General features: G+C 41.9%; 2 protein-coding genes and 1 non-coding gene across 4 annotated transcripts; 1 reads left to right on the top strand and 2 right to left on the bottom strand.

Annotated features, from left to right (window-relative positions):
* The first annotated feature begins 321 nt into the window (after positions 1–321).
* aqp10b (aquaporin 10b) lies at positions 322–10,880 on the top strand. The gene is made up of 6 exons (XM_060865886.1): positions 322–576; positions 1,777–1,903; positions 5,530–5,667; positions 5,750–5,868; positions 6,124–6,341; positions 9,379–10,880. Exons 1-6 carry the CDS (start codon positions 490–492, stop codon positions 9,590–9,592), a joined length of 903 nt encoding a protein of 300 aa, XP_060721869.1. The 5' UTR covers positions 322–489; the 3' UTR covers positions 9,593–10,880.
* A 141-nt stretch (positions 10,881–11,021) lies between these two features.
* Positions 11,022–19,499, bottom strand: znf687b (zinc finger protein 687b). Of its 2 annotated transcripts, none has more exons than XM_060865884.1 (10): positions 19,347–19,499; positions 15,844–18,127; positions 15,450–15,751; positions 15,096–15,280; positions 14,770–14,946; positions 14,279–14,441; positions 13,687–13,986; positions 13,439–13,551; positions 13,198–13,300; positions 11,022–12,881 (listed from the first exon to the last, which is right to left on the bottom strand). In XM_060865884.1, exons 2-10 carry the CDS (start codon positions 18,104–18,106, stop codon positions 12,315–12,317), a joined length of 4,173 nt encoding a protein of 1,390 aa, XP_060721867.1. In that variant the 5' UTR covers positions 18,107–18,127; positions 19,347–19,499; the 3' UTR covers positions 11,022–12,314. The 2 variants fall into 2 exon arrangements, with proteins under 2 accessions (XP_060721867.1, XP_060721868.1); XM_060865885.1 differs by lacking the exon at positions 19,347–19,499 and having other exon boundaries at positions 15,844–17,784; positions 17,861–17,996.
* On the bottom strand, positions 14,058–14,196 carry LOC132843744 (small nucleolar RNA SNORA13). Its single transcript, XR_009648272.1, has one exon. It is a non-coding gene; the product is annotated as a small nucleolar RNA SNORA13 (small nucleolar RNA).
* Positions 19,500–20,152: the final 653 nt, after the last annotated feature.

Below are 20,152 nucleotides of genomic sequence, written 5' to 3'. Positions count from 1 at the left end.
TCCTATTTAATACTTTAATTCTCACATTGTCCGTATTGTCTTGTATAGTCCGTTTTGTCTTGTCTTGTCTGTTTTTGTCTTGTATAGTCCCAGCTAAATGTATAGTGTTATTTATGTCTGTACTTTTGAGAGTCACCAACAGCTGGAACCAAATGTATGTGTCAACAAACCTGACTCTGATTCTGATTCTGAGCTGGGCTTTATCTGCTGTGCTCTTTAAACGGAATTAAAGTACAACTCATCATTTTATGGCATGAAATTGTTATTGCACACACTTTAGTTTGTTATACTACACACACACACACACACACACACACACACACACACACACACACACACACACACACACAGAGATCATACGTGGTTTCAGATTTACACTGTTCATTAGACAGGGTTTTTTTTTTGGTAATAAGTTAGTAAGTGCTGATCGAGCTGGTTTCTGGTGAATATCTACTCCAAAAAACCATGAAACTAAATATCACCTGAAACATGGATCGAGTGCTGAAGAAATGTCACATCAGAAATCGCCTGGTTAGAGAATGTTTTGCAGAGTTTCTTGGAGTCTACATTTTAATAGTAAGTCTCTTTTTTCATTTCTACATTGTTTATATAATTTAGTTTTTCCTTGCACTCAAAGTTTTATGCAGAACCATCTGTCATTCTGAGTCTTCTTATTTGTGTGATTCAATTTCTTGTGTAACTGAGAAAACTTTCCTGATCTCTTACTGAACTACTGATTCTCAGCTCATTGCACTAACGCTGTCTGTTTTGGAATTTATTTGTATTGTGAGACAGTGGTTACTAGAGGACTTTGAACTTTAAAGTGTAGTGAGGGTGAAGAGGGAAACAGAAAAGGTGGTCGACCTGTAAATCTGTAATTAACTCTTCTAGTTTAATGATTAACCTTCAGAATGAAGCATTAGAGTATTAAATAAATCTTAATGTGCTTATCTTAATAATGTGGAATATTAGTTATTCAGTCATTCCAAACTTTGTATAATAAAAAAATATTAAGGTGGAAAATTCATTCTTCATCACATTTATCAAACACTTGCTAGCAATAAAAAAAAAACATTTAATTTGTAAGACTTTGAGGAATACAAGTACATAAGAAAAATGTGTTGTTTTTTTTTTCAAAGACGAGATGGCACTTTTAGTTTTAGTGGCATCCAGACCTCTGAGGGATGTCTTTAAAAACACTCATCTTACAGACAAACGAAAGGAGAAGTGTTCAGTTATGTGCTGGACCACCACCACCAACCATCAGATGAGTCACCAGACGAATCACTGTGTTTTCATGCTTAAAATATTAGTTAGTGTTTTTTCATGTGGCTGGAGGCAGAGTCACCCTGGAAGAGACCATGCCCACCAGAACAGAAACCTTTCATCATTGGATAATCATTCAGAAGAACTTTATATTAATTTTTCATGACCTGAACCATGGCAACAAAATATCCTTAAAAATAAACCAGAGTCAGTTTTTTTTTCTTTTAATTTGTCACCTGTCTGTATATGATCATTTCTCTCAGTTATCTCAGTATTATACACATTCTTCATGGAAACAGACACAAATACCCTCTTCATGCTTCTCCTGATGGTTTAGAATTAGATTTTTATTTCAGTTTGTCAATATCGTTATTATCAATTGAAATCATTATTTTATAAAACATGTTCCTAATCAGGTATTTCTGTATTTTAGTACATATTTTTATACTCATAGTGAAATTTCAGTGTTCTTCATTATCACTAAATCACCTGGTGTCTTCTCCTGTGTAGCTCTTTGGCTGTGGTTCAGTCGCGCAGGTCACAACTTCAAAAAACAGCAAAGGAGAATATTTATCAATCAATCTTGCATTTGCTCTGGGCACAACATTCGGAATCTATGTTTCGAAAGGAATATCAGGTAAGTCACAATTCTGCATGGAAGAGTAATCATGTAGGTTATTGTACTTATGTTCTAAGTTATGTTCTATCACAAAATAACACCAACATGTTTATGCTAAACTCTCCTTGAACAGTTTTTCTGTCTTTCTCCCAAACTTCCTTACTTCTTTCTAAACTTACTGTCTTCCTTTCTTCTTTCCTTCCTTCCCTCCTTCTTTCCTTCCTTCCTTCCTTCCTTAATTATTTCTTTCCTTCCTTCCTTTCTTCACACCTACCTCCCTTCTTTTTTCTTATTATTGTTTTTCGCTGCCAGCCGAGGAACCTGAGTTGGTTTATAAATCCCAAAATCCCATGAGATGAGTGTTTTCTGGAATTCTGTGTGGAAGTACAACTTTGATGAATCATTATTTTATTTTTATTTTTTTATGTACAAAAGAACAATACACAAAATATCTAAACATGTTGCCCATTTAGTAAAAGATTCATGTTTGATGCACAGGGTCAGATTCTCTGTCATCAAGGTTCAGACGTGAGCAGATGGAATACACAAGAAAAACACTTTTTTGTCAGATTGTGGGATCTGAGAGATCTTCAATTATAACCTATCAGAACAGAACATTTTAAACCTACTCAGATATGTAAATATCCTTGATATATTAACAGAAATAAACGTAAATGTAAACGGTGTGCAAAACGGCATGTAAAACAGTTTGATATGGTGGGGCTGTAGACATGGATGTATATTGGAAGAGTGTGTATTTTGTTTAGATCAGTGCAGTCCATGCAGTTGATTGTGCATGTGTGTGTGTGCGTGTGTGTGTGTGTTGTGCTGAGTACACTTCAGTTCAGTTGTTGAGGAGTCTGATGACTTGTGGAAAGAAACTGTTACACAGTCTGGTCGTGAGGCCCCGAATGCTTTGGTACCTTTTTCCAGATGGCAGGAGGGTGAAGAGTGTGTGTTAGGGGTGTGTGGGGTCATCCACAATGTTGTTGGCTTTGCGGATGCAGCGTGTGGTGTAAATGTCCGTGACAGAGGGAAGAGAGACTCCAAAGATCTTCTCATTCTTCTCTGGCTCTCAACGAAGGCGGTCGCATTTTCTCTCCCTCTCCTCCCCTCTACTTTCCCTGCTTTGCTTCTTTAGTCTCGTCTACTGTCTTATACTTTGAGAGACTCTCTCCGCACTGCTCTCCAAACTAAAATATCACAGATTTGATAAACTGGTCTCTCAACGCAATTGACACCATCTTCTCAACGAGAAGCTTGGGTTCGGGGGAACCTGACTGCCCTGCCGGAACGTTCGCAGCTGGCTATACGATGGACGCGTGGGAGAGGTGGCGGGTCGTGTGTCTGGCGCCTCTTTCCGTGGAGGACATTGAAGATATCTACCTATTCGGAACTATGATAACAGGAGTTCTGCTGATTGGATTAGGGATTGCCCTGGGTTATCGAGAGAATCAGAAAACGGTAACAGCTGTTCAAAATCTCCCAAAGCTGCCCGTCATGATCGATGCAGTGGGCAGAGCGGTCAGCAATGAGGCTGGGACTAATAACCGCAATATGGATAACATCACGATGAAGCTCACTGCTTTGGATGCTGTTTTGGTTAACATCATGGAGAAGCTCACTGCTTTGGATACTGTTTTGGTTAACATCATGGAGAAGCTCACTGCTTTGGAAAGAAAAATGGATCGATATGGAGACCAGAATGGACTAAGAGAGTAGTCGTGTAAATTGGAATGCGTCTACTCGCCCCAAGACCAAACAATCCCAATCTTATCTGCTTTTGGCTCCCCTCAACCAGCACTGGCCTCGGCCAAGGCCGCTGTTGGAACAACAATTCCCCTGGAAGAGCACTGCAGTGTGACGCTCTTGCGTTCCTTCCCCCACTTCTACAGACACCTGCTGATTGTTGACTCTCTTTGGGACCTAATCAAGGTTGTCTCCATGGCAATTTGCTGTGTATCGCTATGACAATCTTGCGGACTGAGGCACACCAAGATTTGATGCCGGGAGCAACGACTCTCCAGGCCTACACTTACATACATACACACAGACACACACACACATATATAAAGATATGCACTCACCCCCCACCCCCCATCCCACGCCTTGTACCGCCAGTCTGACAAGCGGGTCTGTGACCAGTGCCGAAGATAAAGGCCGCAGGACCTGATGGCTGCTTGCCTGTGCTGGATTACCTCCACCCCCCCACTCCCCTCCCTTGTTGCAAGTCATGTGTTTATGGTGTACTGTTTATGTGCTTATGTTGCTGAGGTGTTTTTTTCCTGTTCCCACACTGTACACAGCCCTGAAGGGCTCCAGTACTCAGTCCACTCCCGATCCGGACTGACTGAATTCTCCCAGTCAGTAAGTCCAGGATCCAGTTGCAGAGGGAGGTGTTCAGACCCAGCAGGCTCAGCCCCTCAATCAGGTGCTGAGGGATGATTGTGTTGAATGCTGAACTAAAGTCTATGAACAGCATTCGTACTTAAGTGTCTTTATTGTTCAGGTGGGTGAGGGCTAAATGAAGGGCTGTGACAATGGCATCGTCTGTGGACCGGTTTGGACAATACGCGAACTGTAGGGGGTCCAGTGAAGGTGGTAACTGGGTCTTGATGTGCCTCATGATGAGCTTCTTATCACAATAGGTGTGAGTGCGATGGGTTGCCTTGAGCATTTAGAAACAACAGCGCTGCTCAGGGAAATGTTGAAGATGTCAGTGAAGTCATCCTGCCAGGAATGTTGTCTGGTACAGCAGCATTCCTTGGGTTAACTCTGCATAGAGTTCTCCTCACGTCACTCGTGGATAGACAGAATACCTGATCGTTGGGGGAGGGATGGTCTTCCTTGCTGCTATGTTGTTCTGCACCTCAAACCGAGCAAAGTTGTTCAGTGCATCTGGGAGGGAGGCATCATCATTTACAGGCAGGTGAAGCTGTCTTGTAGTTCGTGACGCCTGTGTGCCCTGACACATGTACAGGGTGTCGCCGCTGTATTGGAAGTGGCTGTGGATTGTCTGGGCATGTGCCCGCTTTGCTTCTCTGCTGGCCCTGGACAATTTGGCCCTTATTGTTCTTAGGGCCACCCTGTCCCTTGCTCTGAAGACTAGGTATAGTGTACTAAGTACACTTACAAGCGCACGCACTTGAGCAGTCATCCACGGATTCTGGTTGGAGCGTGTGGTGATGGTATTGTAGAGGAGAAACCTAGGATTCAAGACAAGAGGAGACAATATTTTAAACAGTTATTCTAACAGGACACTTCCAGTCAATTTAACAGAAGACACCATATGCTTGTTTACCACCTCTAGAGATAAACATCAGAAAATAACAGATAAGATTCTAATCTATTGTCATTCATTTTTTTTATCTCAATTTTTTTGGTCTTCATTCTACGGCAAAAATAACAGAATGATGTTCTAATACTTTTGGAGGGGTGTGTATTTGGCCATAATGGGTTAGTTTTGTCATATTAATTATTGTTGTAACAATATATTATTATTATATATTATTATTGTTATAACATTATCTGGAAATAAAACTAAAAGTATTATACAAAAATCAACCTATTTTACCTAAAAAAGGAATAAAAGTTACTAGAGGAACAGGATTGATGATCATCCTATCTGCTCTTCTCTGCCTTAGGAGCTCACCTGAACCCAGCCGTGTCTCTCAGCCTATGTTTCCTAGGCAGGTTTCCCTGGACTCGGCTGCCATTCTACATTATTTCACAGGTGTTCGGTGCCTTTCTGGCTGCAGCTACTGTTGCGTTGCAGTATTTTGGTGAGAGAAAAAGGCTTGTTGCTTTTACATATATCAGGTGTGTTGGTGGGGGTGTGCCATATGTCTTTGTCTCCGTGTCTAGATGCCATAATCTATTACAGTGGTGACCATCTAACAGTGAGTGGTCCCACTGGCACAGCAGGAATATTCTCCACTTACCCTGCAGAATACCTGAGCGTTTGGGGAGGAGTGGTAGACCAGGTGAAAAAAATCTTTCAAGTAACATTCCTGATTCTGTGGGGTTGTGTAACAATTGTCAATATGATCATTTATATTATACTTTCTAGCCATGTTCTTGAATTTGATCATCATTTCATATGGTTGGTGTTATTACTGACATTATAATCAACATAAATGTAAATTCCTTAAATATACCCTCGAACCACTGTATAAATGACCCATCAATCAGAATTTCCAAAAATACAGATTTTTTACGACATTGAGTATACTTCTCAGGTGATCGGCACAGCGGCCCTGATGGTCTGTGTGCTGGCTCTGGGTGACAATCGTAACTTTCCTGCCCCCCCCGGGCTAGAACCTGTGCTAGTGGGAGCAGTGGTTATGGTCATCGGCCTCTCCATGGGTTCAAACAGCGGATATGCCCTCAACCCGGCACGAGACCTCGGCCCTCGGATCTTCACCTGTATTGCCGGATGGGGAACTGAGGTGTTCAGGTAAGCCTGACAAACACACACACAGACACACACATTACATCAAAAAAGGTTCATGTCTTCACAACTCCTCCACCATCTAGAATGTGGTACTTCTCTCGAAGAAGCAAGCCTGCATTTGAATAAAATGTTGGACTACTTGATTGCACCAGACTACTTGATTGAGCCATAGAATAGATCAGGGTCAGGAAAGCTGCTATTAGATGACTCTATGGCTTCAGGAGCTTCACAACACACATACTAACCTGTGAATGACTGCAGAGATGCTGCATTTAGATCAGACTACAAGGCAGCGATTGGTTGAGGGAGACAGCACCCAGAAAGCTGCTGGTCCTGAAATAATACCAGGCTCCATATCAGGTTCTTAGCTGCTTAAAGGAAATGCTGATCATCTGACAGATGGCTTAACATGGCAATAATCGTCAAGTTGTTGTGGAGTGATTATCCCCAACGTTGCCGCAGTAGGTCTGTCATAGCCTGTTTCTAATACCTGTCACTGACTCACTAAGATCAAAAAGACAATTTTGTGAAAATGCTGTTTATAGATCTATACAACAAAAACCTGCCTTTTCTGACTGGATAAACAGCTGTCCATTGCTGTTCACACTGCAGACTCATGACTGCATGCAAGCCACAGCTCAATCGCATCACCAAGTTTACCTGATGATACTACACTCGTGTGCCACATCAGAAATAGTGACGTCAGCATATATGAGGAGGAGGTGGAGCAGGTCACAGACGAGTGCAGAGACAACCATCTCTTAATGATCTGATTGGATAGCTTGTGGCCCATGGGATTACTGATTATAAACACGTGGACAAAATTGTTGGTACCCTTCGGTCAATGAAAGAAAAACTCACAACGGTCACAGAAAAAACTTTAATCTGACAAAAGTAATAATAAATAAAAATTCTATGAATGTTAACCAATGAAGGTCAGACACTGCTTTTCAACCATGCTTCAATGGAATTATTTAAAAAAATAAACTCATGGAACAGACCTGGACAAAAATGATGGTACCCCTAACTTAATATTTTGTTGCACAACCTTTTGAGGCAATCACTGCAATCAGACGATTCCTGTAACTGTCAATGTGACTTCTCACCTCTCAGCAGGTATTTTGGGCCACTCCTCATGAGCAAACTGCTCCAGTTGTTTCTGGTTTGAAGGGTGTCTTTTCCAGACGGCATGTTTCAGCTCCTTCCAAAGATGCTCAATAGGATTGAGGTCAGGGCTCATAGAAGGCCACTTTAGAATAGTCCAATGCTTTCCTCTTAGCCATTCTTGGGTGTTTTTAGCTGTGTGTTTTGGGTCACTGTCCTGTTGCAAGACCCATGACCTGCGACTGAGACCAAGCTCTGACACTGGCCAGCACATTTCTCTCTAGAATCCCTTGATAATCTTCAGATTTCATCATACCCTGCACAGATTCAAGACACCCTGTGCCAGATGCAGCAAAGCAGCCCCAGAACATGTTTCACAGTAGGGACAGTGTTCTTTTCTTGATATGCTTCATTTTCCCCCATCTGTGAACATAGAGCTGATGTGCCTTGGCAAAAAGTTCCATTTTTGTCTCATCTGTCCATAGGACATTCTCCCAGAAGCTTTGTGGCTTGTCAACATGTAGTTTGGCATATTCTAGTCTAGCTTTTTTATAATTTGTTTTCAACAATGGTGTCCTCCTTGGTCGTCTCCCATGTAGTCCACTTTGGCTCAAACAATGACGGATGGTGCGATCTGACACTGATGTTCCTTGAGCATGAAGTTCACCTTGGATCTCTTTAGAAGTCTTTCTGGGCTCTTTTGTTACCATTCAGATTATCCATCTCTTTGATTTGTCATCAATTATTTTCCTGCGGCCACATCCAGGGAGGTTGGCTACAGTCCCATGGATCTGTAGTCACAGGAACATCTAGCTGCTTGGAGATGGTCTTATAGCCTTTACATTTATCATGCTTGTCTATAATTTTCTTTCTAATCTCCTGAGACAACTCTTTCCTTCGCTTCCTCTGGTCCATGTTGAGTGTGGTACACACCATGTCACCAGACAACACAGTGACTATTTTTTTTTTATTATTACTTGTCAGATTAAAGTTTTTTCTGTGACCATTGTGAGTTTTTCTTTCATTGACAGAAGGGTACCAACAATTTTATCCACGTGTGTAGTTCTTCAGGAGCTCTTGGTTACATAATTCCACTGGATTACAAACTAGAAAGAACATTATTTACATTGACATTATTTCCTGTCCAGTGTCACACAAATGAGGACGGGGTCCCTTCTGTGTCTGGTTCCTCTCAAGGTTTCTTCCTTATATCATCTCAGGGAGTTTTTCCTTGTCACCATCACCTCAGGCTTGATCATTATGGATAGATTTTAGAGATAAATAGTAACTTCATTTTAAACGTTCAATTTTTTGAAGAGCATTATCACTTCTCACTGCATAACAACCTGTGAAGAAAATCAGAACTCCAACTCCATCTATCCTCTACCAAACTTCTCCTACTGGGTAACGGGGAACCTAAAATCTATGCCAGGAGACTCAGGGCACAAGGCAGTGTTCAGCCCAGACAGAATGCCAGTCTATGGCAGGAAACCATCACAATTACACACACACACACACATACATTCACAAACTACAGGTGAGTTAGAGATGCCAATCAACCTACAGCACATGTCTTTATTCTGGGGGAGAAAACCTGGTACCCAGAGGAAACCCCTGAGGCACAAGGAGAATATGCAAACACCACACACACACACACACACACACACACACACACACACACACACACACACACACACATGGCGGAGACAGGAATCGAACCCTGATATGCATTATATATATTTACAGTGCAGTGAAAAATTTTGTTAAGTAATTATTTTTCATGTTCACTATAAAAATGTGGCTTGTTTGAGTGAATTTTTACATTCAACTTCAGGTGATCAGGTGAAAAGTTTCCATCTGTGTGTAGAATTCCACATGAGCCATATGAAGCATGAATTGAACATAACAATGACATTAGGTCTTTTCTCTGGGACAGAGCCGGAGCTGGCTGGTGGTGGATCCCTGTGGTGGCCACGTGTGTCGGCGGCCTTGTCGGCTCTTTGATTTATGAGCTGCTGATTGCTGTTCATCATCCTGAACAGAAACTGACCAAAACAAACAATAACCAGCACAACCTGGAACTGGAAGTGTCCCAAAAAGAGTCTGACAAACCTGATCAGATTAAAGTGATTCCAGAGCAGACCAAGTGAGCTTCCCTTCAACCTGATATACCGGGAAAAGCTGCTAATAAATCTTTTACATGATTCCACACTGATTATTTTATGATGATTCTAATTGTCATAATAAACTTTTTTTTCTTCTAAACTTTTTCAGATTTATTCTATTCTTTAAACAATAATGTGATTTAAGGTTATGATTAACCAAAAATAACATCGAACATTGTAAAGTTCAGTTACTCAGTGCTGGATCAGATCAGGGGTTTATTTGTGATGGATTTGTTTGTGATGGATGTGTCTGGTTGCTCTGTACACTGATCTCTCTAATCAAGTCTACTAATAACACAACACTTTTAAATGTTTCCTTCTGACAGGACAGCAGCTCTGACTGCAAGGCAAATCTCAGGTTTATAATAATGCACTGACGTTATTGTTTCTGTAATAAAAGCTCATTCACTCGGACAGCAGACGTCACGTAACAAAGAGAGCATTCGTTGGCATGATGAAGCTTTCTGTAAGATTTCTGAAAGGAAGACCTTTTATTTGGCCAAATAAAAGTCTTAAGATTTTCATAATCTTTTACTGTAAATGAATGAATAGAATATTTTAGAAAATAAACAAATAAATAATAATTGCACCTCAATTATTTAGCCAAGATACATGTAAATGTTTTCGGAAACATTACCAAACCAAACCTTTCTGCTGGATTTACAAATGTTTCAGTAACATTTATGTTCATACTGTGTGTGTGTGTGTTTGTGCGCTCGTGCACACTGATCATCCATAACAACTAAGCAACATGGATTCTAAAGCCAGGAATTTGCTGAGCTCCAGCACCTGAGGCAACCTGTATTAGAACAAATCCACAAAATAACACAAACCAATTCCAGCCATGCAGCTTCTCAGGAGGTAGTGATGTGGCAGAAACAAACCTCAACCTAAAACAAAAGAAATTGCCAAATAATCCAGTCCTGTCCAACACTTACCTTTAGTATGATGGAATTTTTTTTTACCTCAGGAAGTGATCAGAAAACGTGTGTAAAAAAATTTTTTTTGGACGTTTAAGATTTTCTGTTCCAAATTTACGTTTACATTTTTGTCATTTAGTAGACGCCCTTATCCATCCAGAGTGACTTATAATTTATAAAACTGAGCAACTGAGGGTTAAGGGCCTTGCTCAGGGGCCCAACAGTGGCAGCTTGGTGGACCTGGGATTTGAACTCATGACCTTCAATCATTAGTCTAACACCTTAATCTTAACTCAAATGATACCTGAGCAAAAAAAGATTTTTCTTTACTGTTTTCCACACAGTATGGGACAAGATGTGACCCACGAGTGAGAATATTCATCTGTTATAAATCACCATGATGGCGTTAACTGTGTCTCACTGTGTTAACACCCAGTGTTTATTAGTAACTATCCATTTGTGAAGTAGCTCTTATTAAACAAGGACAAGAGCTATACTGTGACAATTTACCACTTTATTCAGAAACAATAAAGTAGAACTGACGCACACAGTATGGCAGTGAAGCAGGCAGATGCAAGTTCACCAGATGATGGATATTAAACCTTATGAAAAGGACATGTGACGAAACTGAGAAACTCACATTCAGATGTCTCACAAGATCACACTATAAACCATAATGCATTTTTAAGAAACATGGCATTTAACAAGCATAGACACTTTTGATAGAAAAAGACTACAGTTAAAGACAAAAAGCAACATTTGTATTGGTGTGTAACGTTTATGCAATCCATTACACTCAATGTCTGCTTTTAATTACAATAAATTCATAAAAAATACAACCAGATCCTCAGGCATAAATGAAATTTTATACATTATGGGCATCTGAAATCAGCTAAGGAAAAAAAAAATACACATACAAAAGACTGAACTTGTTCATGTTTTCTAAAGAACACCAGAGCAAACTTTAAACACGCTCCGTTTCTACACGTCTTGGTTACGTGGTTGTGGTGAAACTACTGACCATGTGACTATTAAACCATTTGCACTTTACAAATCTTACCTTAGGAGCTCTTTTCTCCACATATGCACAGGATCCTCTGGGTTTAGACATCAACAACCATAAAGCCATTTTTACTTTCACAATTTGTCTCTCACACACACAAAAAAAAAATCAATCGATCTGAAGACTCACAATCAGTACAACAATTCATATAAATAAATATCAATAATACAAGGCTGATACAATATCATTACTACAGCTCAGTGTTTTTATACAAACAGGAGAAAGGCTTCATTAGCACCTTTATGTAACTTTTTAATGCTCTGTTTGGGAATCTGAGATCCAGGTCTGGTTCTGGAGGAGAAACCGTGCTGAACAATGAGCAGCTACGACTGTAACGACTCGTCTCAAAGCGGTGAACACCTCTGTGACCCTGCGCCAACTGTTACTCCGTTACTCTCAGGAGTAATAATAATAATAATAATAATAAAGATATAATCACCAGTTATGATTTCTCAGAATTATGTTATTGATGAGTTCAACTCTTGCTCTTTTATTAGACTGACTGGTTACAACAGAATGGACTTTACAGTATTAGTGTCTTGATAGTGTGTTAGTTTTTATTTTTCAGCAGCTGTTAATTGTGGTTAATTGTGTTGGGCAATAAAATATAATGCTGTGAAGCTGGGCGTTGGTGCATCTGCTTAGTCTTTAGTCAAAAGCGCTGCCCATGGGACAAAGAGCTGTTCACCTCTTCCTTTTGTGCTGCAGTTCTCTGTACCTCTCCTCACACAACCTTATCTGTCTTGTGTGCACTGATGAAGGCCATGCCGTGTGTGCGAAAGTGTGTGTTTAGGTCCGAGGCCTTGTCAAAGTGGCGTCCGCACACTCTGCAGCTCATGTTCCCCTCACCATCGTCTTCACCCTTCTCGTCCTCTCCAGGTTTGGGTGTGTGTGATGTATGGCTGCTGTCCTGCTGATCCTGCCTTAATTTGTGTGTAATGAAACGGTGACGGCTCAGTGAGGCAGCCGAGGCAAAGCAGGCCCCACACTGCACACACTGCTGTGATGCTGACTCACTGTCGCGGTGCTTCAGAATGTGCTGCTGGAACTCACTAGCGTCTAGCGTGTTGAAGCCGCACGGTGCACAGCGAAAACCTCCTTCCTCGTCTTCTGCTTCCTCTTCTTTATCACATGAGCGTGCTCTTTTGGCCTGGCTCGTCGTCTCGTCCCCTCCGGTATCCGGCACATCGGCCCCTGGTCCAACTGAGGAAGCGCCACCCTCGTAGTCAACCTCAGAGGAGCTTCCTGCTCCGTCTCCTGGTGCTGAGCGCTTTCTTGTGTTTGTGGTGTTCTGACAATACACAATATTCTAGATATTATCTGCAATATGTTGTAGTACACTAAGATAAATCAAGACAAATGACCTAAAACATGTCAGGAAGAACAAATGTAGTACAAACAACTGAGACTGTGCTGGGATGACCGACAATCTGACTGATGAATGAACCTAAGCTCAATGATAAAATGTGAATCAAATCAGCTGTCATGCATTACTGCAACACTGTCCTGAAAACTTTCCTAGAGAAGGCTGTAATCTAGCTTTTGGTAGATTACAGCAAAAGACCTGAACTGTAGAAGCTGAGAGAACAAGAAACATTTTTCCTTACCCGCTTCTCTGTCGTCTGTCTAGTTCGGATGCCGTGTCTGACTCGGATGTGTTTCTCTAGTATCAGGCGACTGCTGAAGGTTCGCTTGCCCTCGGAACAGTATCTGAAAAACAAACCAGACTCTTAGACCATCAAAAGGTTCCTTTTTGATTTTGACATGACAATCTAGTTATTTGATAGTTAGTTATATTAATAATTAAATAATTATCTGAAATGTAAAGTAAAAGATGGCTGAACTCACTGGCATTGGAAGACTCTCTTGACACCCTCATGGATGACCCGGACATGGCGACGCAGGCTGTTGGCCGAGCTGAAGGAGCGCTCACACATCCGACATGGAAACTTCTTTATCGACTGCAGTAACAAAGAAACATACTACATATATAATATACTGCTTTGTTTCACTTCTATTATATGTACTTTCATGGTTACATTAATTATGATTATATTAATCTACTCTGAATAAATGATGAATTGGTGTGTGTTTACCGTGCCATGCTCATTCTTCATGTGGTCAATGTAATCATCTCTCTCGGTGTATCGTGTCTTGCACTCCCTGCATCTCCACATGCTGCTCCCACTGTCTGGGGAACTGGGATGGTCTTCCTCGTCATTGTCTTCTTCCTCCTCCTCTTCATTTTCTCTTTCATCTCCTTCCTCTTCTTTCTCTTCTTCCTCCCCCTCACCTTGTCCTTGCTTTCTCGATGTGGGGTTTGCGCTCGAGGCCGAGACAGGAGACGAGGCACTGGGTGGAGTCTCTGTTTTGCCTGCCAGGCCTCTATGAGCGGTCTGTATGGAGAAGAGTCAATCAAAGTCAAAGGCGAGTTTGACAAGTGTGACACCAGCTCACATGATTCAGTACATGTTCCTGGTACAGAGCTTTGCATAAGGTAACACTGCAGCTACCCAGTAAAGGCCGAACCAAGACTTTACTGTATGCCTTTATTGACACCACATTCTTTTGAGGACGAGGCAAAGAACGGGCAACACAAAAAGGCAAGAGAAAATAAAAGAGAACTGTGTTTATTACTACTGTAAAAGTTCAATAAACACTTAATCTAGTTTCACTGCAGGAACTCACCTTGATGTGTTCCATCATAGATCCCTTCTGAGCATATAACTTGGTGCAGTCTGGACACTTGAACACATGCACTTTCTGCTTGGCCAGGTGAGTGTCAAAATGCATATAGAGCAAAGGCTTCTGGGTAAAGACTGTGTCGCACATCACACACTTGTAAATCATCCTACATGGAGGTACAGAATGATTAAGCACAAACATTACACAGTTATAACCGACTTAAAATAAGTAATAGTTAGAATACACAATAATACTATTTATTAAAGTATAATAAATAGTACAGTTTATAAACATTAGGACTTTTCCAGACCATTTTTATATAAACAGCCCAAATTACACTGGCAACAAATACTTGCTCAGAGTTTTGATAAATACCTCAATAAATATGTGCCACGAATACTAACACACACGTTAATAATATATTAAGAGGTGAAATGTGTTTGCATTGTGAAGACAGATGAAGATCATGACTTTTCTGGGTTTAGAGAACATACTTGGCCTGAGCAGCACTGAGGGTCGGGTGCTGGGTGCTGATGTGACCCTGGGCACTGGGCGCTGATTTGAAGGCCATTGGGCAATGTGGACACTTGTGGAAAACTTCGCAGTGAGCAGTCTGAATGTGAGATTTGATGGAGTTCAGACCACCAAACACCACCTGACAGCTGGAGCATCTACAGAAACAAATCTCGAGTGATTGTATGCAAAGCATTTTACAAAGTTTTCAACTCTTATTGTATCCCTGTAACACAAAAATCTGTAAAAAAAAATTTTTTACATACATACAAAAAAAAAAAAAAAAAGACCAATGCGTAAAAAAGACCTGTAGCCAATGCGTCTGGCAAAGTGAAGACAGGCCTCCTCTAAATGAGTCTTAAAACTGGCCTGCCGGGCAGTCCCACCACATTCTGGACACACGTGTGGAGCCCGGTGCTTATGGATTCGCTGGTGAGCTGAAACACTGCACCCATTAGGAAGCATCATTGGTGGAGAGCAAAGCATACAGGTCTGAGAAAAGAAGAGAGAGCATTAACAAACATGTATAGCAGTGAAGAGGCACATACACTGTTTAGACGCAAAATTATTCATCTCAGCTACCATGTACAGCAATTCACTGGGGCATGCGTTCCGTGTGTCAGTTACAAGAACATATAAACCCAGAGAAGGTGCTACTCACTGAATTAGGGGTAGGTCTGATTTGCTGGAAGTGGGCGACTAGCTCAGCCTTGCCTACAAACTGGGTCTGGCATTCAGGGCATTTGAAGTTGTTGTACTGAAGAACCTCACCCTTTTTGCAAGGAAGAGGCATTAGGACATGAGGACTCTGAGGCCCGCGGCGAGCTGGACTAGTTTGGGAAGCAACTGGACCTTGTGAGGGTGACTCTTTTAGTGGACTTGGGGTGGAAGAGATCGAGGGTGTCCCTGATTGGTTAGGAGGAGCTGACAAAGCAGGAGAAGAGAGTGGAGGCGAGAGCATGCCTAGAAATAGAAGTTTTTGATGTTATTAACTGTAAAATTAATAATGTTTATTCCACAGGATGTCATGTGTACAGGGAAATCAGATTACATACCAATTGGGGTGGTATCCTGCTGACCGATCATTTGCTCTACAGTAACTGGTCTCATGACCAGGTGTGAGCACTGCATAACCAGTCCTCTCTCTTTATGCTCCCGAGCATGCAGCAGCAGGCTGCACTTATTAAAGAAGGCCAGGCGCTTTGCGCAGTGGTTACAGGTCACCTCGATTCTTAGGGAGCGCCTATCGTAGTGACGTGCCAAACTGCGCTCCAGAGCAAAAGCATCCCCACACTCCAGGCAGCGGTAGCCTGTTGCAGGCATGGGGAGACCCCACTCAGGTGGTGGAGGTGTAGAGAGATCAGGGCGGTAGCTTGGTAGCAGGTTCTTGCTGTTCAGGATCTTGTTGAAGGCTTCAACTAAGCTTGACTGGCTCCGAGATATAACGGCCCCTGTGCTGTTGACAATAGAGGCTGGCTTGCAAGGTATGTGAACATTAGGCGTACCTCCGTTAGTCGCCCTCCCAGAGGCGGCACGCACACTAATGCCACTAACTGTAGGTGTCACTGGCAGGTTGGCAGCTTTCGTAATGCTGACGGCTGTGGCAGAGACCTTGGTTTTGTCAGATGACATAGAGCTTTTGTTTTGAGCTTTGCTTGCTGCAGCTAGCATGGCACTGCTCGCTCCTAAAGTGGACACAGGCAGGGTGGAACCTTTAACCATTCGACCAGTGGGTTGGGTTTTGTTAGTATTGACAGCCTGTCCTTCTGGTTGCACTTTTGCACCATCTGTGCCTTTTCCTGCAGCTCCTTTACCTGCCACATGGGTAACTGTTCGAGTGATGCTGCCTGTGGAGGTTTTAATGGTCTTTATTCGGACTTTAAGTGGTCTGGAAGTTCCATTAGCGTCGGTTACAGCACCTCCACTGCTATTAGGGGCAGCGAGGCACTGGGCAGAATTGTTCTCATCTTCCACCTCCATTTTTTCTTCATCTTTTTGTCCATTGTCCTGAACTGAATTAGTGGTATCTCCATTCTCCTCGTTTACTGGTTTGGCCACCTCCATCTCCTCTTCCTCCTCCTTAGGTTCTCGAAGACTTGTAGGTGGAGAAGAAGCAATCAGTGCTGGGCTGGAAGACTTCTTGGAAGCTGCAGGCATTGTTACAGAAATTTTGGGCATCTCGCTCTCTGGACTTTCTGGTGAGTCACGTTCCTCAATGACATGTCCTGGATTTCGCTCTTCTGGTGGGGGGCTCTTAACATTCCCTGTCTGAACAGGTGAAGAGAGCCAGTTCTGCACCTGAGGGGATGCAGGTGAAGCCAAGGGGATGTCCCCTGGTTTGGGGTAAGCAGCTGAAGACATGGGTGCAGAGCAGGGAAGTGATGGGGACTCTGAACTCTCTGCAGGAGACTTAAGTCTACGTGAACGTTTTGGAGAGGTGGGAGAGCCTGGACTTTCTTGAATGACCAGTGACCCCCCGGAATCCGGGTCTGAATCTTCCTCCTCTGAGTCCATACGCCTAAATTCTGATGAACTGTGGCGCGGAGTGCCATTAAATGGTTCTGTCAAACTCGTAGCAAGTGGTGAAGAAGCGACAGCCCCTGAGACACGAGACCCAACCGAAGGAGAGGCAGATGAAGGTGATGAAGAAACATTGGAAGAATTTGGCAGGTATGGCTTGGGAGCAGGAAAAAAAGGAGAAGCCCCTCCGCCCGTGCCCCCAGGAACAGCAGCGCTCTTCGTCTTGTCGGCTCCCTCTAATCCTATTTCCTGCTGTGCATGCTGTAGCATCTGCATCCTTCTGGCCCTACCAACAGGATCCCCAGTCCCCTGAGCCATCAGAGGCTTTAGCTTGTTGAAGATGTTGCTACTCTGTTTGGAGGTGTTAGCACATCCGAGCACTGACCCTGTGGAGTCCGGAGTCACTTTGGAGCCACACAGAGGCCACTGCTCCCCGTTTGGCTGGTTTCGGGACTGAGACAGATGACCTGCCCCACCTGAGGACACAAATCCATTATGGTTGAGTGGTTCCGACACTGCTACATCACCACCTTCAAAGGCTTCACTACGCACCCGATTCTTTACAATAACACTAACAATTGAGGGGTCACTCTGTGAATCGTTGGCCGGGCTGGGGGCTCTGAGGGTGGAACTGCTGCCTACTCCGCTCTCGCCTGATTTTGTGATGGACCCACTGCTTGATCCCTGGTGTCCCTCCACCTCTTCTGGTGCTGACTGTATGGCCTCTTTGGCATCGATATCAGGAATATCAAATGCTGCCAACAAGTCATCAAAATCGGGGGTCTTCATGTCCCCCATGCCAGGACAGTGGACTCGAATCTAAAAAGCATTGACACAAAAACGTTACAGGTGACGATACGGCAAAGCGACAATGAGCTTTCAGTACTACTGATAAAACCATGATATCTATCTATTGTATACATACATACATATATATATATACGAGGCTAGTAAAGTGTGTGTGTGTGTGTGTATAATATATATATATATATATATATATATATATATATATATATATATATATATATATATGTGAAGTTTATGTTTAAATAATAATTACACTGTTATAATTGTGAAACCAAGCTGACTTATTATTAAACTGAGTTTGTTTTTCCTTCCATAAAGAAGAGAAAAGATTTTATTCGTGTCATTAAACTGATAAAGTAAATATTAAAGGGTTTTGCAGTGATGTAGACTGTCGTTAATGTCTTTACAGGCTGTTCACCGGATCATTTCATAACCACACGTCCTTTAAACGCAACATCTTATACTTCTCCATCGCATCCTGGGTCCCAAAGTGAGGCCAGTAAAGCAGGAGCGTTGTGTTTTCACCGTGAACTAAAGTCTGTGGCGTCAAACTGCTGCAACACAAAGCAGCTAAGCAGAGAAACACAAGCTGGCTGTTTGTGTTGGTTTTATTTACTAACAACACGGACTCCTGTCGCTCATAAACATCCTGCTGAGTGTCGGAGTAAATAAGAATAGAGAAATAACAGTGATTGGTGATTAGTACGTACACGGAAGCGCTTTAATTGTGCATGAGAGCAGCAGAACTGGATGCTATCGGGTCTTAATGCTAGCGGATCTTTATGCTAACTGCGTGTGTGATGCAGCACAAACACAAGCTTTTTATTCACCACCAGCAAAATATTGTGTTTAAAGCCTGAATAAAAAAGATCCTCTTTATATTATGTGTTTCAACTAGTCGGCTATTTCAATCATCTTAAGCAAGCACTGGCCTGGTGCTGCGTAGCTATGCTAAGCTAAGCTATGCTAAGCTAAGCTAGGCTAAACTAAGCTAGCTCGGTGCTACAGTTTATTTTAGGCTCGCGCTCCTCCATGACGGCGCGTGCGGCTCGACTGGCCGCGCGAGCCACAGAAGGGTCATTTAAACGAAGGCCACTGCGGTGTAAAATGCACCACTTTCACGCGTGGATTTAAAAACGAACATCTCGGCTGACGTTACTGAAATCTGTGATTTGTAAATAAAAAGGCTGCTCGTGTACGATTTAGTGCCGACAAGCGAGCACTTGTTTACCTGATTATCTGAGATTCCCGACTCACTCCAGTGGAAGCGCCTTCACGTCCCCGTCACCAGGCCGCTACGGACAGGTCCGGGCAGCGCCGTGTTTACGTATTAAACAACAACACGCAAACGGACAAATATACTAGTGTACATCACATTTCACAACTGGGATTAGACGTACAATATAAAAACCTCACATCGCGTATTACACCACTGATAATAGGTTTCCACCTACAGGTGATACATTTGTGGTTTTTGTTCCCTTCCAGGATCTTTCACCCGGCCTTCCCTTATAATGTACATGTCAGCTCAGAGAATAAAGAGTTTCTCTTCTCAATAAATTAGAAAATAAAAAATAAACAAAAATAAACTTCTGCTTCATTCGTTCGTACTATAATAATATTAATAAAATAATAATAATAATAATAATTGAATAATAATAATGATAATATAATACAATAATAATAGTATAATAATATATTATAATAACAATAATAATGCTAATAATAATAATATAATAATTAATAAAAATAATAATTCTGATAATAATAATAATAATAATAATAATAATAATATAATTAATAAAAAATAATAATTCTGATAATAATGATAATAATAATATAATATAATATTAATATAACAAAATTGGATATTTTGTCCAGACCAGATCTTTTGTGCTGTTGTTATTATACATGTTAACACGTTAACATATTCACACAGCTCACTTTACACTGAATCATTTGGCTCTTTATATTTGGTTTTTATTTAAAGTGTCTAAAATGCAACCCAAGAGCAAAGCAGAGCAATTAAAATCTGAT

The sequence above is a fragment of the Tachysurus vachellii genome, chromosome 3 (genome assembly GCF_030014155.1).
Source record: "Tachysurus vachellii isolate PV-2020 chromosome 3, HZAU_Pvac_v1, whole genome shotgun sequence".
NCBI lineage: Eukaryota > Metazoa > Chordata > Actinopteri > Siluriformes > Bagridae > Tachysurus > Tachysurus vachellii.
Note: the sequence above shows the minus strand (reverse complement) of the source record. Positions and strands in the feature narration are given on the sequence as shown.